The 20,712-nt window shown below is 42.9% G+C and overlaps 2 protein-coding genes across 2 annotated transcripts; one reads left to right on the forward strand and one right to left on the reverse strand.

Annotated features, from left to right (window-relative positions):
• Positions 1-218: 218 nt before the first annotated feature.
• On the reverse strand, positions 219-6,316 carry LOC143825503 (olfactory receptor 2AP1-like). The gene is made up of 4 exons (XM_077313529.1): positions 6,173-6,316; positions 4,503-4,510; positions 3,087-4,043; positions 219-264 (listed from the first exon to the last, which is right to left on the reverse strand). The coding sequence occupies exons 1-4, from the start codon at positions 6,314-6,316 to the stop codon at positions 219-221; spliced, it is 1,155 nt and encodes a 384-aa protein (XP_077169644.1).
• A 4,243-nt stretch (positions 6,317-10,559) lies between these two features.
• LOC143826379 (olfactory receptor 2AP1-like) lies at positions 10,560-11,516 on the forward strand. Its single transcript, XM_077315158.1, has one exon. The coding sequence runs from the start codon at positions 10,560-10,562 to the stop codon at positions 11,514-11,516; it is 957 nt and encodes a 318-aa protein (XP_077171273.1).
• Positions 11,517-20,712: the final 9,196 nt, after the last annotated feature.

Genomic DNA, 20,712 nt, shown 5'->3' on the forward strand with positions numbered 1-20,712 from the left:
GATCATCCTCGTTGCTCTCCTCTGTACCCTTTCAATTTTGTCTACGTCCTTCTTGAAGTGAGGCCTCCAGAACTGCACACAGTACTCCAGGTGTGGTCTGACCAGTGCCGTATACAATGGGCCTATGACATCTTGTGATTTTAATGTAATGCCCTTGTTGATACAGCCCAAAATGGCATTTGGCTTTTTTACTGCTGCATCACACTGGCTGCTCACGTTTAATTTACAATCCACAAGTACCCCAAGGTCTCGTTCACACACAGTGTTACCTAGAAGCGTATCCCCCATCCAGTTGTCTATGAGTCAGATTTTAAAAACAAACATTACAATCAAAAAATTCTTCCCTGTCAAAATATACATTTTAACAAAAAAGTGAAAACCAAAAAGAAAAGATCTTTGGTAGTTTAAATAATTCATTTATGAAGCAAAATACACGAGAATAGCACCTGAAGATCGATGAGGGGGCCATTGGTGCTGTGGGGGAAGAGCACTGAAGAAAGACGCTGCTTGGGAGATCGAGACTACAGGTCTCAGCATTCATAGTGGCAGCCACAGGACAGTGCACCACCAGAGGGAGCAAAGCCAGCTCCTCTGCCTCTGGAGAGCCACTTTGGTGTAGTGGTTAGGAGTGCGGACTTCTAATCTGGCATGCCAGGTTCGATTCTGCGCTCCCCACATGCAACCAGCTGGGTGACCTTGGGCTCACCACGGCACTGATAAAACTGTTCTGACTGAACAGTGATATCAGGGCTCTCTCAGCCTCACCCACTTCACAGGGTGTCTGTTGTGGGGAGAGGAATGGGAAGGCTACTGTAAGCCGCTTCAGTCATATTTATTTCTAAGGAGTGTTATTGTGTTGGTCAGTCTTAACATTTAAAAAAAAATAGCGACAAACAAATTTTCACCCATTATGTTGAAACACATTAATGGGTGCTGCAGCAGCTAGCCAGGGCTGGTGCTGATCCCCACTCAATCCTCTACTGCCCATCTTTTGTGCCCAGCTCCAGCCCTAACCCATGACTGTGCTCAGCCCCACTCCATGTGTTACCACCACCCATCTTCAGTGCTTGGCCCTGGACCACAACTGTGCTGATAGCTCACTTTGCTGGTGGATGACCTTAGTACCCAGTAATGGGCCTCAGCTGCACTGAGGGCCACTCATTCTGCCACCACCACTGCTGCCAATACTGGGGCCAATGCCAGGGCCTCTGCCATGAACTCGACAGTTGCTTCTGTTGCCACCACTTCTACCACCACCACTGGCCACCTTCCTGCCAGCTGCCTCACTGCCTCTTATGTCATACTTGTGGAAGAAGGACAGATGGATGTCACATCTGGGACAATTTCTATAGCATGCTATAAGATGTGTTTCCACATCAACAATAAACAACATAACATGATAGGTATTGGTTTGGTTAGTGAAAAAGGCAATGTTTATTAGTTAGCTGTGTTTCATTGAATGTATGATTTCATCTCTAAATTATTATAATATTGTCAAAATAATAATCCCATAGTCTAATGCCCTACATTGCTAAATAGTACTTCTATGTTCAGAAGCAGAATGAATACAGGTTGTTTGTTGAGTAATAAGGGGAGGAAACTTTAGCCTCTGTATCCTTCTTTGTGAACTTTATTAAAGATCTACTTGGTAAATATGGGAAACAGGAAACTGGACTTGATCGATCCCTGGTAATATTTAGTGTGGTTCCTCCTATATACTTAGTCATATTTTCTTGCTCATGTGGATTAATAATAACTATGTCAGTCAGTCTTCAATTAAACAGTAAACCCCATAACATGATGTATTTGAGTCTGCTAAGTGGATAGGGGGAAAATGTTTATAAGTTTGCTGACTTTCACTAACTGTCTATCTAGACATCTAAATATCTAGCTGGGTTTCAATAAATATCATGTAACATCTTAGCTATTGTTTAATTGTCGGAATAAAATATATTATTTCCTATATCTCTAAACAGAACCCCCATGTTCAGAGGCAGTACATCTTTAAATGCAGGTTTACTGGTAGAACAATAAAGGGAGGAAAATTTAGGCCCATTCCGCACAAGGATCAATGTGGCAAATTGCTTACAGAAAGAAATAACAGAATTTAAAATAGTGGAATTTGGCGTAATGCATACCTGCCTTTGTAGTGGAATCCAGTTGTGTTTCAATAGTTTCCCACACGTTTCCAGTCTCGCCAAAAATCGCTAGAAAGGAAGTGATTTTTCACGTGCTTTGTCCCGCCCCTGGCCGTCAATCAAATGAGCAGCCAATGGGCAGTTGTTACCATGCTCTGGAAAAGCCCCTTTCCCTTTAAGAACAGGTTAAAAAAAAAAACACGTTGCAACGAATATGCCTTGATTCCTTGATTCCTTGTTTCCTCCTAACGTAGAGACCCATCTAGCTGGCAGCTGGCGTGTGAGCTGCCGTTTCATCATTGCCACGCTCCCCCGAGTGAAAAAAAAATCCCCTCCCCATGTACAGGCGAGATTTTCAGCTGAAAATAAAGGGAACTTGCAAATGGAGCTGTGTTGGGCTTGGTGACTTGAGGGAAGCTTTAAAGCAGCTCTGTGGAGGGACTGCAGCCGGAGAAGCCTCGCTGGGTGAATGAAGGCTCGTCGGCTCGTTGCTCTCCGCTTGCTCCAAGAACAAAAATGGCGATCGCTTTGCCGGAAGTTCAGAGGAGAGAGCCAGGGGGAGGGACTTTGCTGAAACCGCAACAATGGTAACTCACAGAACTTTTTCGCTAGTGTTGCAGATTGTTTGCAAGAATGTAGTGCTTTCCAGAGGGTGAATCCACTTTTTGGGATTTCCCTGGAAGCGCTACAACAAAGCGCTTTTCGCGGGTCTGTTTCAGGAATGTGGCAGATTGTTTGCAACGTCGTGCATAACTGCAAATTAGTAGCGTTTACAATTTGCCACACTCCTTCTACATTTAACCTGTGCAGAATGGGCCTTAGTCTCTGTTCATATGCTTCTAGGTTTTCTGAATCATATTCTTGGATGAATGATTGAGGAGCTAGACTAGATGAATCCCTGATCATATTTAGTAGAGCTCCTCTCATATTCTTACATTTCTGTAAAATTTACTGACACTGTTCTTCAATGCTTCCTTCACTTCTTTGTTTCTTAGGCTGTATATAAGGGGGTTAGCAAGAGGAGTCAATATGGTGTACAGGAGAGAAAACACTTTGTTCATGTCCCTTAGAGTGGTAGAGTTTGGCAAGACATAGACAATGATCAGAGTGCCATAAAAAATGGTCACCACTAGGAGGTGAGAGGAGCAGGTAGAGAAAGCCTTCTGCCTTCCTGAGGTAGATGGGATCCTCAAGATAGAACTGATGATGCAAACATAGGTTGCCAAAGTCAACAAGAAAGGTGGAAAAGCACATACAGATGACAATATGAAACTCAAGACCTCTATTGTCCTGGTGTCGCTGCAGGACAGACTGACCATTGGGGCAAAATCACAAAAGAAGTGGTCCATCTCATTGGGACCACAAAACACTAGCTGGGACATGAAAGAGGTAGTGATGGTGATAGCCAGCCAGCCACCCATCCAAGAACCAACAGCTAGCTGAACACATAGCTTATCATTCATGAGAGCAGAATAATGCAGTGGCTTACATATGGCTAAGTAGCGATCAACAGACATGGCAGCAAGCAGGAAACACTCTGTTGAGACAAGGATGCCAAAGAAATAAAACTGGGAGACACAACCTTTGAATGAAATAGACCTGTCCCCTGTCAAGAGACTATACAACACCCTGGGAAGGATGGCTGAGCTGTAGAAGGTCTCCAAGCAAGACAAGTTGCCCAAGAAGTAGTACATTGGAGTGTGAAGATGCTCATCTGATACAACAAGCACAACAATCAAGAGGTTCCCACTGATAGTCATAATATAAATCACAAAAAGCAGCAATAGGAGTGGAATCTGGGCCTCTGGGGCAGTCCCAAATCCTAGGAGAATGAATTCCATAATTCTTGTTTGATTTACTTCATGTTGTGTTTGGCACAGTGGTATGCAGGCAAAATCCCACATGCTAGAGAAAGAAAACGAAGAAAAGGGAGAGGGCAACTTAAATCAAAGGAAAAGCTATACAAATAACGGACTTTTCTAGCTATTTAGACCCCAGTTTGTAATACAAGATCTGTATCAATGTGATAACCATTTTATTTTTCACATGATTTAGTTATTGCCGTCAAGAGGTTAGCAAAACCATATTGAAAGAAATGTTATCCTGGTTTTAGAAGGAAGCTGAATCCCACGTAATGTACAAAATGAAAGTCTCTGGATCCAACCAGCTTTTCTGGTAGTGAAAAAGTAGGCATGCTTTTTGAGCAACCTTAAAAGGCCAGGAATGATGGGATCTGCATGTTAGCAGTGAGAAGAGTACATTATGAGGAGGAAAAAAGCTGATAAAACACTCAGTATGGAAAGCAAACCAGATGACATTTGAGACTTAGAACAGAACTCTCCAATTATATCTATCTCCTTATACCTCACTATCTGGAATTGTGGAACACACGTGGAACAAAGCCTAGTATGACAACGGCTGTAATAAAGACCGGTGTTAAGCAAGACTTTGTAAAAACTGGCTGATCCCAACCAGGGTCATTAACTTGATAATAATGGAACCAATTTGCTTTATTTGCATTAAAATTTAAGAATGTCCAACCATGTGTCAAATCCAGTGGATTCTATACAGTTCAATGCTTACTCATCAGTAAGTTCTACAAAGTGGTAATCTCAAGTAAGTATACATCAGACTATAGGTTTAGTGACCCTTGGATGTCAGACTGTAGATCAGACATCTGCAAAGGTAGTGTGAGATGTCCCTACTCTTGGATAGTTCAGAGATGAAGAAGGTCTCCTCTAATTATTTCCTTTCATGTCTTTCTAAAAGCATTTGGCAGTCAGCTATGCTTATCCAACAGTCTAATGTTTATACTGAAACACTCCAGTCCCCTCTAAGATTTTCAGCTTATATAGTTGAAAGGGGCCATATAGGACATCTAGTCCAAACTTCTGTTCAATGCAGGATTAGCCTAAAGTGTCCCTAACAAATGTTCATTCAGCCACTGCTTGAAGACTGCCCATAAAGAGGAGTTTAAAACCTCCTTAGGCAGCCTATTCCACTGTTGAACTACTTTGTAAATAAAAAAAATCTAAATATCCAACTGGAACTTCTCTGTGCATAATGTAAACCCATAACTCCAAGTTCTATCCTCTGCTGCTAGCAGGAACAGTTTCTCTCCTTCCTCGGAATGACAAACTTTCAAATATTTAAGAAGTGCAATTGTGCCCCCTCCTGCAACCCCCTTTTCTCTAGACTGAACATTCCCATGTTCCTCATCCTTTTTTTGTAGGGCTTATGGACGTACATGGACATGCATAGTGCAAAATGCATTGAATTGCTCCTTCCTGTGAATCTTCCAGCTTGATCATAGTCTCAGAATGAAAGGCTAAAGAGTGGAAATGCCATTTGTCTCATGAAAACTTTATGGCATTGAAACTTTGCCTTTTTTTCCCTTGTATAAGGGAAACTTTTCCCTTTTTTCTGAGTGAAAAAGACTGATTTACCATGAAATAGTACAAAACCAAAAAGGGAAACAAAAACCCAACCTGAGAAGACAAGTTAGGAACCTAAGGATTGAGCTGAAGAAAAAGTTTTATATTAAAAAAAACAAATCGTTATTATAATCAGGTGCAGATAATAAAAGTTGAAAACACTGCTAAAATCTCCATTACATCCTGTATAATACAATCGACTAGAACACATGGAAGTAGGACCAGATATGTTTGGGCAGATCCTGCGTTGAGCAGGGGGTTGGACTAGATGGCCTGTATGGCCCCTTCCAACTCTATGATTCTATGATCTTAAGGTTCTTCCTTTAAAATGCACTTATAAGCTGATTCTCCAACTAATATATGTTATATAAATGAGAAAGGACTTTAGAATGAGAGCCAGGTACTTTAGAATGAGAGTGGTGGTCTTTTGAATAATATTTCAAAGTGTGGTCTCCATATTAGACAACATTTATACAACACATATTTGTGGGAGATTCTTAACCACTTACAGATTCTTAACCACACAGCAAGCCCTAATGTCAAGTGCATTTTAAATTATAAAACTTTTTCTGCAGCTCAACATTTAGGTTCCCAACTTACCGTGAAATAGGTCTGCCTATTTAGGATGCAAATCATAAGGTCCTGCTGGTCTCGTAAACCTCCAGCATCAAGAAGACGACCTGGGGGCCGATACAAGAGGCTGCAGTAATCAGTCTGAACAATCAGAGTCCTTGTAAAATACATCGCCTCTTATTTCAGAATTCATCCAACTTAAGAGAAGCATGAAACATCTTCTTTGGTTATTATTTTTTTGAAATTTTTTCACAGAAGACAAAATATCCTGAGATATTTACACACATGAGTACAAAAAGAAAAACCTATTTTAAGGACAAGAGAACCGGGTTGGTTCCACACTCCTCCACATACAGCCAGATGGTTTACCTTGGGCCAGTCAGTTATCTCAGAGCTCTCTCAACCTCACCTACCTAACAGGGTGTCTGTTGTAGTGAAAGGAATGGTAGGTGATTGTAAGTTGCTTTGTGACTCCTCTGGGCAAAAAAAGAAAAGAAAAGCTTTTTATTTCCCAGCTTTATCATACTCTAAGACTAAGGGGCTAAAGAGTGAACAGTTGTTACTTGGAGTTGTTACTTGGAGACTTTGTGGTGTTGAAGCTTCAACTCTGCCTTTTTATACAAATCTAAGTGGAAAAGACTGACTTACCATGAAACAGCTCAGGCAATCTAGGGTGCGGATTCCAGTGTCCCGCTGGTCTCTTAAATCCTCATCATCAAGAAGTCAACATGAAGGTTGATATTAGACGACACAGTAATTGGTCTGAACAATCAGAGTCATTATAAAATACATCACCCCTTCTTTCAGTATTTATTCATCTTCACAGGAGTATGAAGCCGCTGGTGGAAAATGTCCTGGTGGAAGACATAATATCCCTAGATATTAGTACACAGGAGAACAAGAAACTATTTTAAAGAAAAGAAGACAGAATGCTTACCTATGGGTGGAGAGAAGAATCAAAACAATAGAATCATAGAATCATAGAGTTGGAAGGGGCCATACAGGCCATCTACTCCAACCCCCTGCTCAATGCAGGATCAGCCCTAAGCATCCTAAAGCAATATTTTCTGTTGAATTTTAGCAAGATCCTTTGACTTGGACTCACTGTAATACAGACAGGGCAGAATCCAGGTTGGAGTGGGGCTGAGCAAGGTTCCTGCTAGTACACACACACACCCTTCTCAGCACCATCAGTGATCATTCATACTGGTGCATGGGAAAAAATAGGGCATAGCACTGCCATGGTGTGCCAATGTTTTATAGTGTGTACTATCACACATTGCCACTCCCAACCACCATGTTGCACCTATTTTTGCAACTAAGATCACAGCTGCAACCAAATCAGGTACAGGTTGATGGCTTTCCCAAACCAAAATGGAACCCAAGAAGTGCACACTACATAGGTATCTTTGAACATCCCAAGACTAGATCCAAAGTCCACATTCAAAAGTCAAAAGCGATCTCTCATTTGGTAGGTAAGTCAGCAGGCATGGACACTGTCACCTCCTCCTAACAAACTACATATCCCCCTTGAAGAGGGCCCACCCTCAATGCAGTAGGAAAATATCTGTGGCACTATCATCTTATAATAATCACCCTACACCCATGTTCACTTATCCACTCAGAACACTTTCTTGACCACAATAGGACAGATCTGAGTTCCTAAAGACCTTACAAGTGGCAAACAGAAATGACTAATGCTGCTTGTTCTCTCATACAAACTGTGGTTAGGGTTTATTTGAGGTTTTGCCTTGATCGATAATAGATTTTAAAACTAATTAGTTCGCAATGACATATTCTATTTTCGAAGGGAGTCTTAGAAAATCTCCCTTGTAACACCTTAGATGCAAAAGCATTGAGCCATGCGAGTGTAAATGCTCTGCATTTAAAGGGGGTTCACCAAGCTGACTTGCAGGATAGCATCTTGGGTTCAAAGAAGATGTGCACACATTTCAGTTGGCTGAAACAAGGCCACAGCTTTATTATTAACTCTGCAGGAGTGTTGACATGTCATGGGATATGGAGCCTGGCTTGTGGTCTGCCGACCACTAGAAACCAAACCCCAGCAGCACCCTGGGGAGCCCGCAGCAATTCTCTGTCAGGAATGCAGCTCCCCTTGCCACTGGGATCCTATTCAATGGAAGTGGCCACCTGGAGTACCAAGCTTCCTTGGTCCCTCTAGGCCACCTGGCACTGTGAGCCCCACAGTGGCTTCTCCTATCTTCTGAGATCAACTGAAGTTCTGTCCTTTGGCAAGGGGCTCCCTAGAGCCAGAAATTATAAATCCTGGGTCTCACCTCAGAAACCAAAAGTGTCACTAGAATGTCTAAGCGACTGTTTACTTCTCCTGTGGGAAGGGAGGGAGATAATGAGGTAGCAACAGAATCATCCAGGTCAATAATATAAGGCAGAAACAAAGCTGAAACAAAAACTCATTCCCAGGAAGAATGGAGGTCGTGAGAAGAAAAAGAAAGCCTGACTCTTTCCAGAACAGAACCATGGATGGAAACCCACCGCTATGAGCATTTTAAAAAATGCGGTAAGTAACAAGAAGGAGAGGTCATCTTCCCAAACTGGGTGTGAGTGGATTTTCCATGTACCTATAATCCTATGAAAGTTCACAAATATTCAGTCAGTTTTGGGAAAGGAACGGATGGAATTGCTGTCTTTTAGTGTTTTTATTGGTTGAGACCAGGGAAGACTCCTGGTGTTTCTCTCAAGGACCCCTTCCCAAAATCTATTAGAGTCTAAATGCAAACGAGTAGCCATGTTGGTCTGAAGTAGAACAATAAAATCCAGTAACACCTTTAAGACCAACAAAGATTTATTCAAGGCGTGAGCTTTCGAGTGCAAGCACTCTTGGTCAGTCTATTAGAGTCTGTTAGATCTGCACATATTCACTCCCAATGGAAGAAGACTCAGCCTCCGTATGAATGAGGTGGGATAGGATAGATTGTTGAAATATGTTTTTGACCACTTGCTTGTCTATAGTAATCGGGATTTTATGGGGGTTTTAATATCTTTTAATGTTTTATTCTGTGAACCGCTGCGGGTTCCTAGGAAATACAGCGATGTACTAATCAAGATAATAAATAAATAAATAAATAAGTAAGTAAATAAATAAATAAATAAATCCTTAATACTTTTCATATTTCTGTGCCTTCAATTGTGCTTTCTTTTAATTCCTTTAAATCTGTTATTGGCCACTTTGGGATGTGGGATGAAAGGTGGGATATAAATAAAAACTCCTTGAATCAATGCTTCATTCAAAATTACGCTATTGTGGATAGTTAAGCCTGGATATTGTAAACAGATTTTGTCTCTATAGCCATCTCCTGATGTCACCAGCAAGGGTGCTGGATCCCCTTGACCATACAACAAGAGTTGGCAGAGAAAACTAGCAGTCTGTCAGCAACCCCCAGTGTCGCTATAATACACTAGTTGTGGATTAATCTCATAAATAAGAACCTTTTCAAATAGAGAAGGATTTTTTCCAGCATTAATGATCTTCAGCATGAATATCATAGGTCCAAGTAGCTTCTCTGCTGACATGACTGCCCAAATTGGCTGTCAGACTGTCAAAAATGGTTATTCAGGGCATCAAAATGGATATGTGGACAAAAAACATGTGCGTTTTGGGCTGGGTGAAAAAGCTAGTTTGATCCAGCCCACAGTGCCTTCCACTGAGCCACAGCACTTGCTAAACATGTCTTCCTCTATTTACCAACATTTTAGTATCTGATTTTCACCACAGTAAAGTTTTGTTGTTATTAGGGCTGTGCACCTGTAAAAATAATGCCGACAGTTTTGGGTTTATTATGGAAGACATAATCTTACATAAACAGTGAATTAGATTATCGGATGTGTGTGCTTTTTGTGATCAGTTTTTCTACAAGATTTCTATCCATCTTCTCTTAGACCGTTTATGCACTGCAGGTTTCATGCCAGGCTGCAGGGTGGAATTTTAGTCATGGCAGGTTGCCCCACCTCTTCCTGCACCCACATGGGGGAGCATTTGGCCTGGTGACCTCATGTGGCCCAGATTTGTGCTCCTGCATGGGAGCTGGGGCAGTGAAGTTCCCAGTGCGTAAACGGTCTTAGCGAGCTTCAGTTGATTTCACTGGTCAATTGAATATAGATAAAACATTTCAAAATCACACGGCGACTCTTGTTTTTAGTAGTAGGAGCACTACCTGCTGAGGAGCACTACCTGCTGGACTACTCAGTGGCTAAATGTTAATATGTCAGCTGGAGGCCCAGCGGAACAGGTCTGTTTAACCAGCCCTGTAGACCTGTCTAAGGTCCTGCAGGTCACAGATATCATGGGGCAGAGCATGCTGTGCCTTTTTCAGCATAGAGAGCCAATGTTTTATAATGCTTGTTGTTTTGGCCTTTACAGATTTGATCTAACAGCATGGGAAGCAAAGAACAAAGAAATGAAACCACTGTCACTGAATTCCTTCTTCTGGGCTTTGGGGACCTTGGGGATCAACATTTGGTTCTCTTTTTGTTGTTGTTAGTGATCTACACTATAACCATGGTAGGGAATATCTTCATTGTGGTTTTGGTTGTGGTTGACCATCACCTGCACACCCCCATGTACTTCTTCCTGGGCAACTTGTCCTGCTTGGAGACCTGCTACAGCTCCACTATCCTGCCTGTGATGTTGGCTAATCTGCTTCATGGGGGCCATGGAACCATTTCTGTCGCAGGCTGCATGACCCAGTATTACTTCTTTGGTTTCTTGGCAGCTTCGGAATGTTATCTCCTAGCAGCAATGTCTTATGATAGGTATGTGGCAATATGCAAGCCATTGCTTTATACTGTACTTATGAATGCTAAGGTTTGTGTCCAATTAGTAGCTGCATCTTGGATAAATGGTTCCATGGCTATTACCATAACTATATATTTAGTGCACCAACTGACTTTCTGTGGTCCTTCAGAAATCAACCATTTCTTTTGTGACTTAGACCCCATATTAGAACTGTCTTGCAGTGACACACATGCCATTAAGTTTTTTACTTTCTTCCTGGCTGTTGTGTTTTCTCTCTCCCCATTCTTGTTGACCTTGACATCGTACGGCTGCATCATCTCTGCCATTATTAGAATCCCATCTACCTCCGGCAGGCAAAAGGCCTTTTCCACCTGCTCCTCTCACCTCATTGTCGTGTCCCTTTTCTATGGAACCCTAATGATTGTTTACATGTTGCCCAAAACTGAGACCCTGCAAGACCTCAACAAAGTCTTTTCTCTTTTCTATACTGTCCTGACTCCTTTGATTAACCCCCTGATATACAGCTTGAGAAACAGGGAGGTAAAAGTGGCCTTCAGAAGGGCTCTAGCCAAATGTTGTCCATTTGAAAGAATATAATCTTTCATCTCTGTGTTTGGATACTCAGAGTCAAGTTTCTCCTTCATGCTGTTAGGGATAGCATTTCCATTTATATGGATTAGACTGAAGCATTTTTCCTGTTGGAAAAAATAAGGAGGGTATTCCACCACCAAAAAGGCCGTGTTGGGGATCCTGGGACTTGCATGGACAAAGACAGGTGGAATGGAGGATGTAAAGAAGAACAGTTTTTTTTAAGTTGTGTTCTTGCTTTCTAAGGGCAAATCAGCTTTCAAAAATGAATAATTTAAGCAATGGATGAACTGGATTTTTTATTGGTCCGTTTCCAACTTTGTGTTCAAATTTATATCTCAAAAAGGGAGAATTTTTCAGTTTTCACACTTGTTATTCAAATCCAAATCTGAAACATAATAAACCATGAAATAGATTATTGGATGCAGGTGCTTTCTGCCATCCATTTTTCCACAACATCTCTATCCATATTAACTTAGCGAATTTCAGTTGATTTCACCGATGAATTAAGACTTTGACTTTTATTTGCACAGTGTTTTCTGTTTCTACACACCACATTTCCCACCAAAAATTGATGTTTCGACTTCTACTGTGTCCTGTCTCAAAAAGTCTCAGGGTAGATTACAGTGCCAGTAATACACATGTATTCTAAAAATATACAAAAATAAGATTTCAAATAAATTGAATAAATTTAAAACATTTTAAAATCACATGGTGACTCTTGTTTTTAGTAGTGTTCTTGTATGAAAAGGGAGGTCCACTTAACAATACCCTCACTGAGGAGCACTGCCTGATGGACAACTCAGTGGCTAAATGTTAATGTCCATGTCAACTGGAAGCCCAGCAGAACAGCTCTGTTTAACCAGCCCTGTAGAACTGTCTAACGTCCCACAAGGCCCAGATCTCATGGGGCAGAGCATGCTGTGCCTTTTTCAGCATAGAGAACCAGTTTGCACCTGCAAAAGAATTCAGATTGTTTGGGGTTCAGAGGAACTTGTTTCAGCCCATTTAAATCCTGTCCAAAACTGCTGTTTCAGATTTGGGTCCTGCCGAAAAAATGGGCACCATTGAAATCAATGGTGAATTTCAAGTTCCCTCCTTCTCCCTGGCCTTTGGGGGAGGGTATTTCCCCCTATGATGAGAAAAAGAGTCTCTAGTCTAGTCTTAGCTCCATAGGATATAATGGGGCTCCACTGGGAACAACCTATTTGGGTGCCCCTAGAATTTGACCCCCTGGTCCAAACTTCTTGAAACTTGGGGGGTCTTCAGAAATATTGTCACAGTTTGAGGACATCAGATAGAAACAGTCCTGTAGACCCATTAGAGTTTGGGACTTACCATGGATGGAGCCTCCACTAGAGGTGCTGCATATTCTAGCAGAGCAACCAGTCTGGGGGGGTGGGGCCAGATAGCACTGGCAGGTGGCAGTGGTCATCCTGACAGAGGTTAACAGTCATCTGCCCGGTTAGCCACAATCCAGGTGGGATTAACAGCTGGGAGTAGAACCACGGTCCTATTATTGAGCAGTGCCCCTTCCCATACGATCCAGGGTGCTCCATAGAAGGCTTTTGATGGGAAGAGTATCCTTCCCTACCCAACATACCCAATGGAGAAATAAGTCTAGAGTGGTCAAGTTCAAGGTAGTGTGTTGGGATATTATAACGGAGCTATAGGCCACAATGGGAAGTTGGCCACAAACGTCCATTAACAATGTTTTGCAACCTCTGTTACTGGGATTAAACATCTGGAGATGCTGCATGAAGGGACAGTAGAAGCGGTGGGGTTTAGCCATGGCTGCCCCATAACACAGGAGGGAGAGCCACACCTCAGCACCTGGAGATGGTCAGTGGGGAATGATTCCTATTGGTAGAAGAGGATAGGACCCACTTTGCTGCGAGGAAGGTCCAATGAATATAATGGTACTTTGGTACTTACTCCTAAGTAGATCCACTTAGGATTACTCCCTTAGATATCATTCAGAGAAAGGATGGGTTTGATGAAGGAGACTCCATAAGAATGGAACCATTCTTCAGAGGTTCTCCTGCTTTGTGGATCAGGTGTTGTTTTGATAAAGGGAAGGCGGAATCTGAACCAAAATGTCCTTTGGAGTTCCTAACTATCAAGAGGGACCAATGGTTTTGATACTTTGAATTCCCCGTGGATTCATATATTTTCAAGGAGGTAAAATCGAGGGCCTAGGATTCTGAATTAGATGAAATTTTGGGTTGATACTGAAGGATTGATATTTTGGTAACATTAAATGGAGGTAAATGGCAGTAGCACCATAGGGCCAGCATAGAGAGCCAGTTTGGTGTAGTAGTTAGGAGTGTGGACTTCTAATCTGGCATGCCGGGTTCGATTCTGCACTCCCCCACATGCAACCAGCTGGGTGGCTTTGGGCTCGCTACAGCACTGATGAAGCTGTTCTGACCAAGCAGTGATATCAGCGCTCTCTCAGCCTCACCCATCTCACCCGTCTGTTGTGGGGAAAGGAAAGGGAAGGCGACTGTAAGCCGCTTTGAGCCTCCTTCAGGTAGAGAAAAGCGGCCTATAAGAACCAACTCTTCTTCTTCTTCTTCTTCTTCTTCTTCATAATGTAGTGGTTAAGTGTGGGGGAATGTAATCTGTAAAACTGGGTTTGATTCCCCACTTCTCCAGATTCTGCCTACTGGGTGACCCTGGACCAGTCAAAACTCTCTCAGCCCCACATACCTCACAATATGCCTATTGTGGGAAGAAGAAGGGAATGAAAGCCATTTTGAAATGCCAACTTTTCTTCAAATTCAAAGTTAATAAGGTATTAGTAAGTATGGAATAAGACAACATCTATAACTTATAATGAATGCTGAAAACTTCATGGTTCTAGGGACTGAGATTGTCTACTATTTTAAAAATATACAGTACACTGTTTGTATAATCCATCAACAGTTGTTCATCATTTCTACTGGAGAATGTTCCCTGCTGCTTTGTAGCTCATCCTTAATCTCTAGATTTTCTGTGTTTTGAAACTATGTAAAGAATTCCCAGATTGATCGGTTTCTCTTGATACAGAACACATAATTAAGCCAGGAAGCAATCTATGTACCAGAAGGTTTTTTGATAGTTGAGGTAGATCCAACCAGTTTGTCTTCTGTTGAAAAAGAAGCGGGGGGGCTTCAACCACCCAAAATTACTCCACTGAGAATCATGAGACCTCTATGTCCAAAATATATATGGGACATGAGCTGGCAGGAAAGAGGTCAGTTTTTGTTGGCATTTAAACGGCCACAGCCTTTAATCAATACCCAACGGAGGGTTGGAGGCAACAAGGGAATGAAATTGACCTACACAGTCCGCTGACTGCATCGCCTGCATGCCAATCCATGAGGAGCCCAGCAATTTCCCCGCTGGGAATACGGGTCTCCTCAGTGGGTCAGCCTATTCATGGGAGATGACCCGTGCTGGAAAGCCAAAGGGCGCAAACATCCTTGGTTATCTCCTGAGTCATCTGGTCATGAACGAGCTATCCAAGCCTACCCCACAGGGTTTGCTTGCGCCTCGTTATCACCACCTCCTTAAGGAGGCCCCAGTCCCCGCGGGGAGGCCGATGGCACACCGGCTCCCCTCAAACAGGCTCATTCTCTTGTGCAAAACATGCTGTGACAATAAACAACAATACAATAAAATACTGTAATAACAAAGGGAGGGTGGGTGGGTAGCTTGCTCTGCAGGCTGGCGAAGAGGCGGGACAGGCAACGGGCAGCGTCCTAAAGCGATGCTCCAAGCCCCGCCCCTTCGCCATGCGTGCTGCCGCCGCAGCACACCAGCCCAGAATGCAGCTTTTGGCTGCAGGAGTCGCCGCTCCCTCCCCTCGCCCTCTACCCACCAACAAAGCGCCCCAGTTAAGTCCGCTGCACCTTTTGTTATAAAGCAAAGAATTGGGTCAAAAGGCTGTCTGGATTAATCCCATTGAACTACAGCCTTTGATCTTTATTTGCATGGTAATCCAAAATTATATTTACATTTTAAATCCTGGCTGGATTCATCCCATTTAACTACAGTCTTTTATCATGATTTGTAGTATAATCCTTAAACCAGCTTTTGTTCATTTCCCATCTTGATAATAAACTAAGAATAAGGGGCTAAAGAGTAAAAATGCCAATTGTCTAAGTGGAAAAGACCAATTTATCATTAATTGTCTAAGTGGAAAAGACCAATTTATCATTAATTGTCTAAGTGGAAAAGACCAACTTATCATGAAAGACCAACTTATCAATTGTCTAAGTGGAAAAGACCAACTTATCATGAAACACCCCTGGCTATCTAGGGTGTGGATTCCAAAGTCCTGCTGGTCTCTTAAATCCCCATCATCAAGAAGTCAACATGAAGGTTGATATTAGACGACACAGTAATTGGTCTGAACAATTAAAATCACTGTAAAATATATCATCCCTTCTTTTTCAGTATTTATCCACCCTCAGAGGAGTATGAAATCCCTTCTTGGGTTACTGCTTTTTAATAATGTCCTGATGGAAGATATAATCTCCCTAGATATTTGTACACAGCAGAACAAGAAAATATTTTAAAGAAAAGAAGACAGAATGCTTACCTCTGAGTGAAGAGAAGAATCAAAACAATATTGTTTTGGGTTTATGTTCTGTTGCATTTTAGCAAGCTATTTGGGCTTGGACTTGCTGTATACTTTGGACAGGGCAGAATCCAGGTTGGGTTGCAGCTGAGCAAGGTTCCTGCCAGCACCCTCTTTCCTCAGCACCACCAGTGATCACTGATACTGGTTCATGGAAAAAAATAGGGCATAGCATTGCCATGGTGTGTCAAAGTTTTATAGTGTATACCACCACACATTGCCACCCCTAACCACCATTTTGTACCTCTTTTTGCATTTAGGATCACAGCTGCAAATATATCAGGTATAGGTCAATGGCTTTCCCAAACCAAAATGGAACCCAAGAAGTGCACGTTACCTAGGTATTTTTATCTTTGAACATCCCAAGACTAGATCCAAAGTCCATATTAAAGGTCAAAAGCTATCTCTTATTGGTAGGTAAGTAAGCAGGCATGGGCACTGTCACCTCCTCCTAACAAACTACATATCCCCTATGAAGGGGGCTCATCCACAATGCAATAGAAAAATTTCTGAGGCAACATCAACTTATAATAATCACCCTAAACCAGGCTTTTTCCCCTCAGGATTTTATGAAACTCTAGGGCTTTACAATGTCCCAGAAGGGTTTCACCTACTGGGTGTGTGTTAATTAAATTTTAATTAAAAAAAACTTATCAGGTGATATGACCATATATGGTTGTTGACCTGCTCTCCTCCAAACATGGCCAATATGGGGCCCCATCCATACAAATCTTTGCTGGGGGCCCATCCATACAAATCTTTGCTGGATGAGGCTAATTGCACATGATAGTGACTGGAGTCCAGTAAAGTAAGTAATCTCATTTTAATTTAACTGCTGGGGGGGGAGGCAATGGAGAAATATAGGCCTGCTCCGACTCTGTTTCTGGTGCTGGGAGGGTGAAGGCAACAGAGCAGTATAGGCTTGCCCTGGCGCTGTTTTTACAGGCTCCCACTGCAGACTCCTTGCATAAAACTAGTAGCCAGCCCAGAGTGCTAGCATGGCTGTGTTCACAAATAATCTAAAAATATTTCTGTGCTGTCACTTCCTGTGCTTTGGGTGTGGCCTGGGGTTGTCACATCTGGTGACTAGTGACTTCAGGGGTGTGGCAGGAGGCTGTGGCCTGCTGATATCTGGGGTTTCCCAAAGCCTGATGACTCTTTCAGGGATTTCTCATTGTTAACAAAGTTGAGAAAGGCTCCCCTATACCCATGTTCACTTATCCACTTAGAACACTTCCTTAACCTTAATGGGAGAGAGCGATGAAATCCTTTTCAGGTGATAGACCCAATAAAATCTCAACAATGTCAAACAGAAACAACTGATGCTGCCTGTCCTCTCATACAAATTTGTTGATCCTGTGCTTTGGGTTTATTTGATCATTTACCTTGATGGGTTATGCAAATTCATGCGCTTCAGTGATCAGCTGTGGCCTTAGGACAATTATGGATTTCCTATACCAGATCTTGGAAGGTAAGCAGGGCCAGCCCTTTAATATTTGGAAGGGAAATCAACAAGGAATGCCAGAATCACTACACAGGAAGAGGCAATGGCAAACCACCTCTGAACATTTCTTATCTTGACTGCAATGTGATGATGATGATGATGATGATGATGATGATGATGATGATGATGATGATGATTTGAATTTATTTCCCGCCACTCGCAAATGGCTCGTGGAGGGTTACAGTGTCTTAAAACCCCATTAAAACCCCAGCCTCAACCATAGACCTGGCAGAAGAGCTCTGTTTTGCAGGCCCTGCGGAACGCTGAAAGATCCTGCAGGCCCCGCAGCTCTCCTGGGAGCTCATTCCACCAGGTCAAGGCCAGGACTGAAAAGGCCCTTTACACACCATTTACACACCCTTTACACACACAGAAACACACATATATTATGTTATGAAAGGAAGAGAAGGCTGTGCAATGGTGGTTAAATTCACAGAACTTCCATGTTTGCAATCCTGGAGCAAATGGTACTCTTTGAGAGGCAAAACCTTTTGTGTGTCTTGTGTATGATGCACTGCAGCCCATTCAGCTGGACCAACTCTGTAGGAGATCCCAGTGTCCAGGCATATTGGTGTTGACTTGGTATGAAAGAGCATGTTTTGAATGTCTGAATGTCTCTAATCTTGACAACCCTATGCCATGCCCCCTGATGCACCTCTGGCTGAACCTGCAGAGGGCACTTCAGAGGTTGCAGCTGATCCTGATCCACTGCCCAGACTCAGCACTCCAGGCCCCACCTGGAGATCTGGCCAGTGAAGACCAGCCCAATACCCCAAAGGATGTACAAGCTGGTACCCAGCCAGACCAGCACCCAGCCTAATGTACTTGCATATGCCAGCTCTGAAGGCTCGCCGGACAAACATCACCACCGTTCCCAGGTGAAGACCCCAGAGAACCCACACAGCAGCATTGGAGGAGTCAATCTACCCTGACAGCTGTCAACAGATAGGCACACCTGTCAGCTTGCTGTCAGAGTAGATGGGGCTTAGCTGCACCTGCTTCTTCTGATGAGGACTGGGATCAGTTGCAAGACCCCTGAGGGCTGCCCCACCTGACTTGGCTGCATTCAAAAAGGCCTTGAAGCAAGGTCCTTTGTGAGTACAATGCATGCATTACCTGCCTATCTTCTCAGACAGCTATGATGAAGCTCTGCCTGACTGACTCCTGGGCCAAGTCTGCACACAATAGATAATGCACTTTCAATGCACTTGAGAAGTAGATTTTCCTGTTCTGCACTGGAAAATCCAGCTGCCAAAGCACATTGAAAGTGCATTATCCTTTGTGTGCAGACTAGGCCCTGGTTTCTGATTTTGGCCTGACTTCTGGCTATGACTTCAGCTCCAGACTTTTGGTCTCAGCTTCTGACTATGCTTCCAGCTTCTGACTACTTTTTGTCATTGACTGTTTCTCTGGTTCTTGACCCCAGCTCGGCTTAACTCTGCTCTCTACCCTGTTTGAACTGTCTCTTTAGTTCTTGACCTCCTGGACTGGACTCTTGTTTCTGGCTCTCATACCACCACCCCTGCCTCGGCACAACAACCCGACCGAGTACATGTGGCCTGGGAGAGCAGCACAGCTTATGTGGTTGCCCTATGTTTACTGTGACTCGACAGTTATTTACACACACATGGACACAAGCACATATAGAGTTATGGAAGGAACAGAAGGCTCTACACGGTTGGGTGAATCCAGAGAACTTCAGTGTTTGCAAACCTGGAGCTCATGGTCCCCTTAAAGGGGAAAAAACTTTTGTCTGTCTTATGCATGGAGACCTGTGGCAGCTTTGTTCAGCTCTTTTGAAGATCCCAGTGTACACATACATTGGTTCCATGGCTTCTCTCTAGAGTTATAGATTGCCTAAGACTGTAGGTAGACCCCCTCACTTTTTTTTCAGAAGGTGTTTGTAAACCGCTTTGAGACTCCTTTTGGTTTTAAACAGCAGGGTACAAAAATCCATCTCTTCTTCTTCTAAGGGCAACAGTGAAAGAAACATATCAATAGTAAAATAAATGGAGACAGAAGGAGCAGGGTAGACACCTGTGTACTGTGACTACCCTATGTGTATTAGGGCAGGGCAACATTTCGGTGTCTGGGCCTAATTCACACCTAATTCGCACAAGAAGGCAAATGAGGTTGAATACAGAACTGGGATGAATTGGTTGCCATGTAATCTCCCCCTAAGAAGAGTCTCCAGTCTGATTTTTCCTTCACATATCTGAAGACATGACTCTGGAAAGCTCATCTGTAACCATGATGCCACAATTCCCAAAGATCAGTGCTCTCCCACATTCAATGAACATTCCAAACCACAGGTTCTTTACACCCATCTCTCCACACCCATGCCCTCATTGGTCACCATGCCACCACATCCCCACAACACACATATTCAACCTCCTGCCCTTACAGACTGGTCAAACCCTCCCCTCACTTTTCCCAATGCCAAGCTCTCTCTATCTTAATCACTCTCTTCCTTTCTACCTTCCTCTCTCTTTGCTATTTCCCCCCTCCTCCCTTGCTAGTGCCCATTGTATTAGCTACAACTGGCTTTAATTCTAGTAAATAAATACATTTAATAAAGGGGCCCCAAGAATCAAAAAGATTGAGCACCCTTGCCATAGGGTTTTATCAGCTTTATTTTCTTGTTATGAAACCTTGTAACCCGACTTGTATCTTTGTGTGAAAAAGCAACTTAAAAAGTATCACAAATAAACAAATATTGTTAGATGTGGGTTGCAGTTCTCAGAAGCTAGTGCATGCCACCCCCACACCACCCCATCTCTGCAATGAGTATTAATCCAATTAATTGCAGGGGAAAAGGATTCCTATTGTTGGGTCTTCCTTTCTTTTGAGATCCTCTGAAGTCCTTTCCTTTCCTTCCACATGGGACTCCCTGGAGCCAGAAGTTATAACTGCTGGGCATCACCTCAAAAACCAAATGTGTCACTAGAATGCCTAATACAGAAGCCACGACAAAAGAGACTGTGAACTTCTCCTCTGGGAAGGGAGGAAAAACATGAAATAGCAGGAGAATTATCTAGATGAATTATATAAGGTGGAAACAAAGCTGAAACAAA

Source organism: Paroedura picta, chromosome 16 (assembly GCF_049243985.1).
Source record: "Paroedura picta isolate Pp20150507F chromosome 16, Ppicta_v3.0, whole genome shotgun sequence".
NCBI classification, from domain to species: domain Eukaryota; kingdom Metazoa; phylum Chordata; class Lepidosauria; order Squamata; family Gekkonidae; genus Paroedura; species Paroedura picta.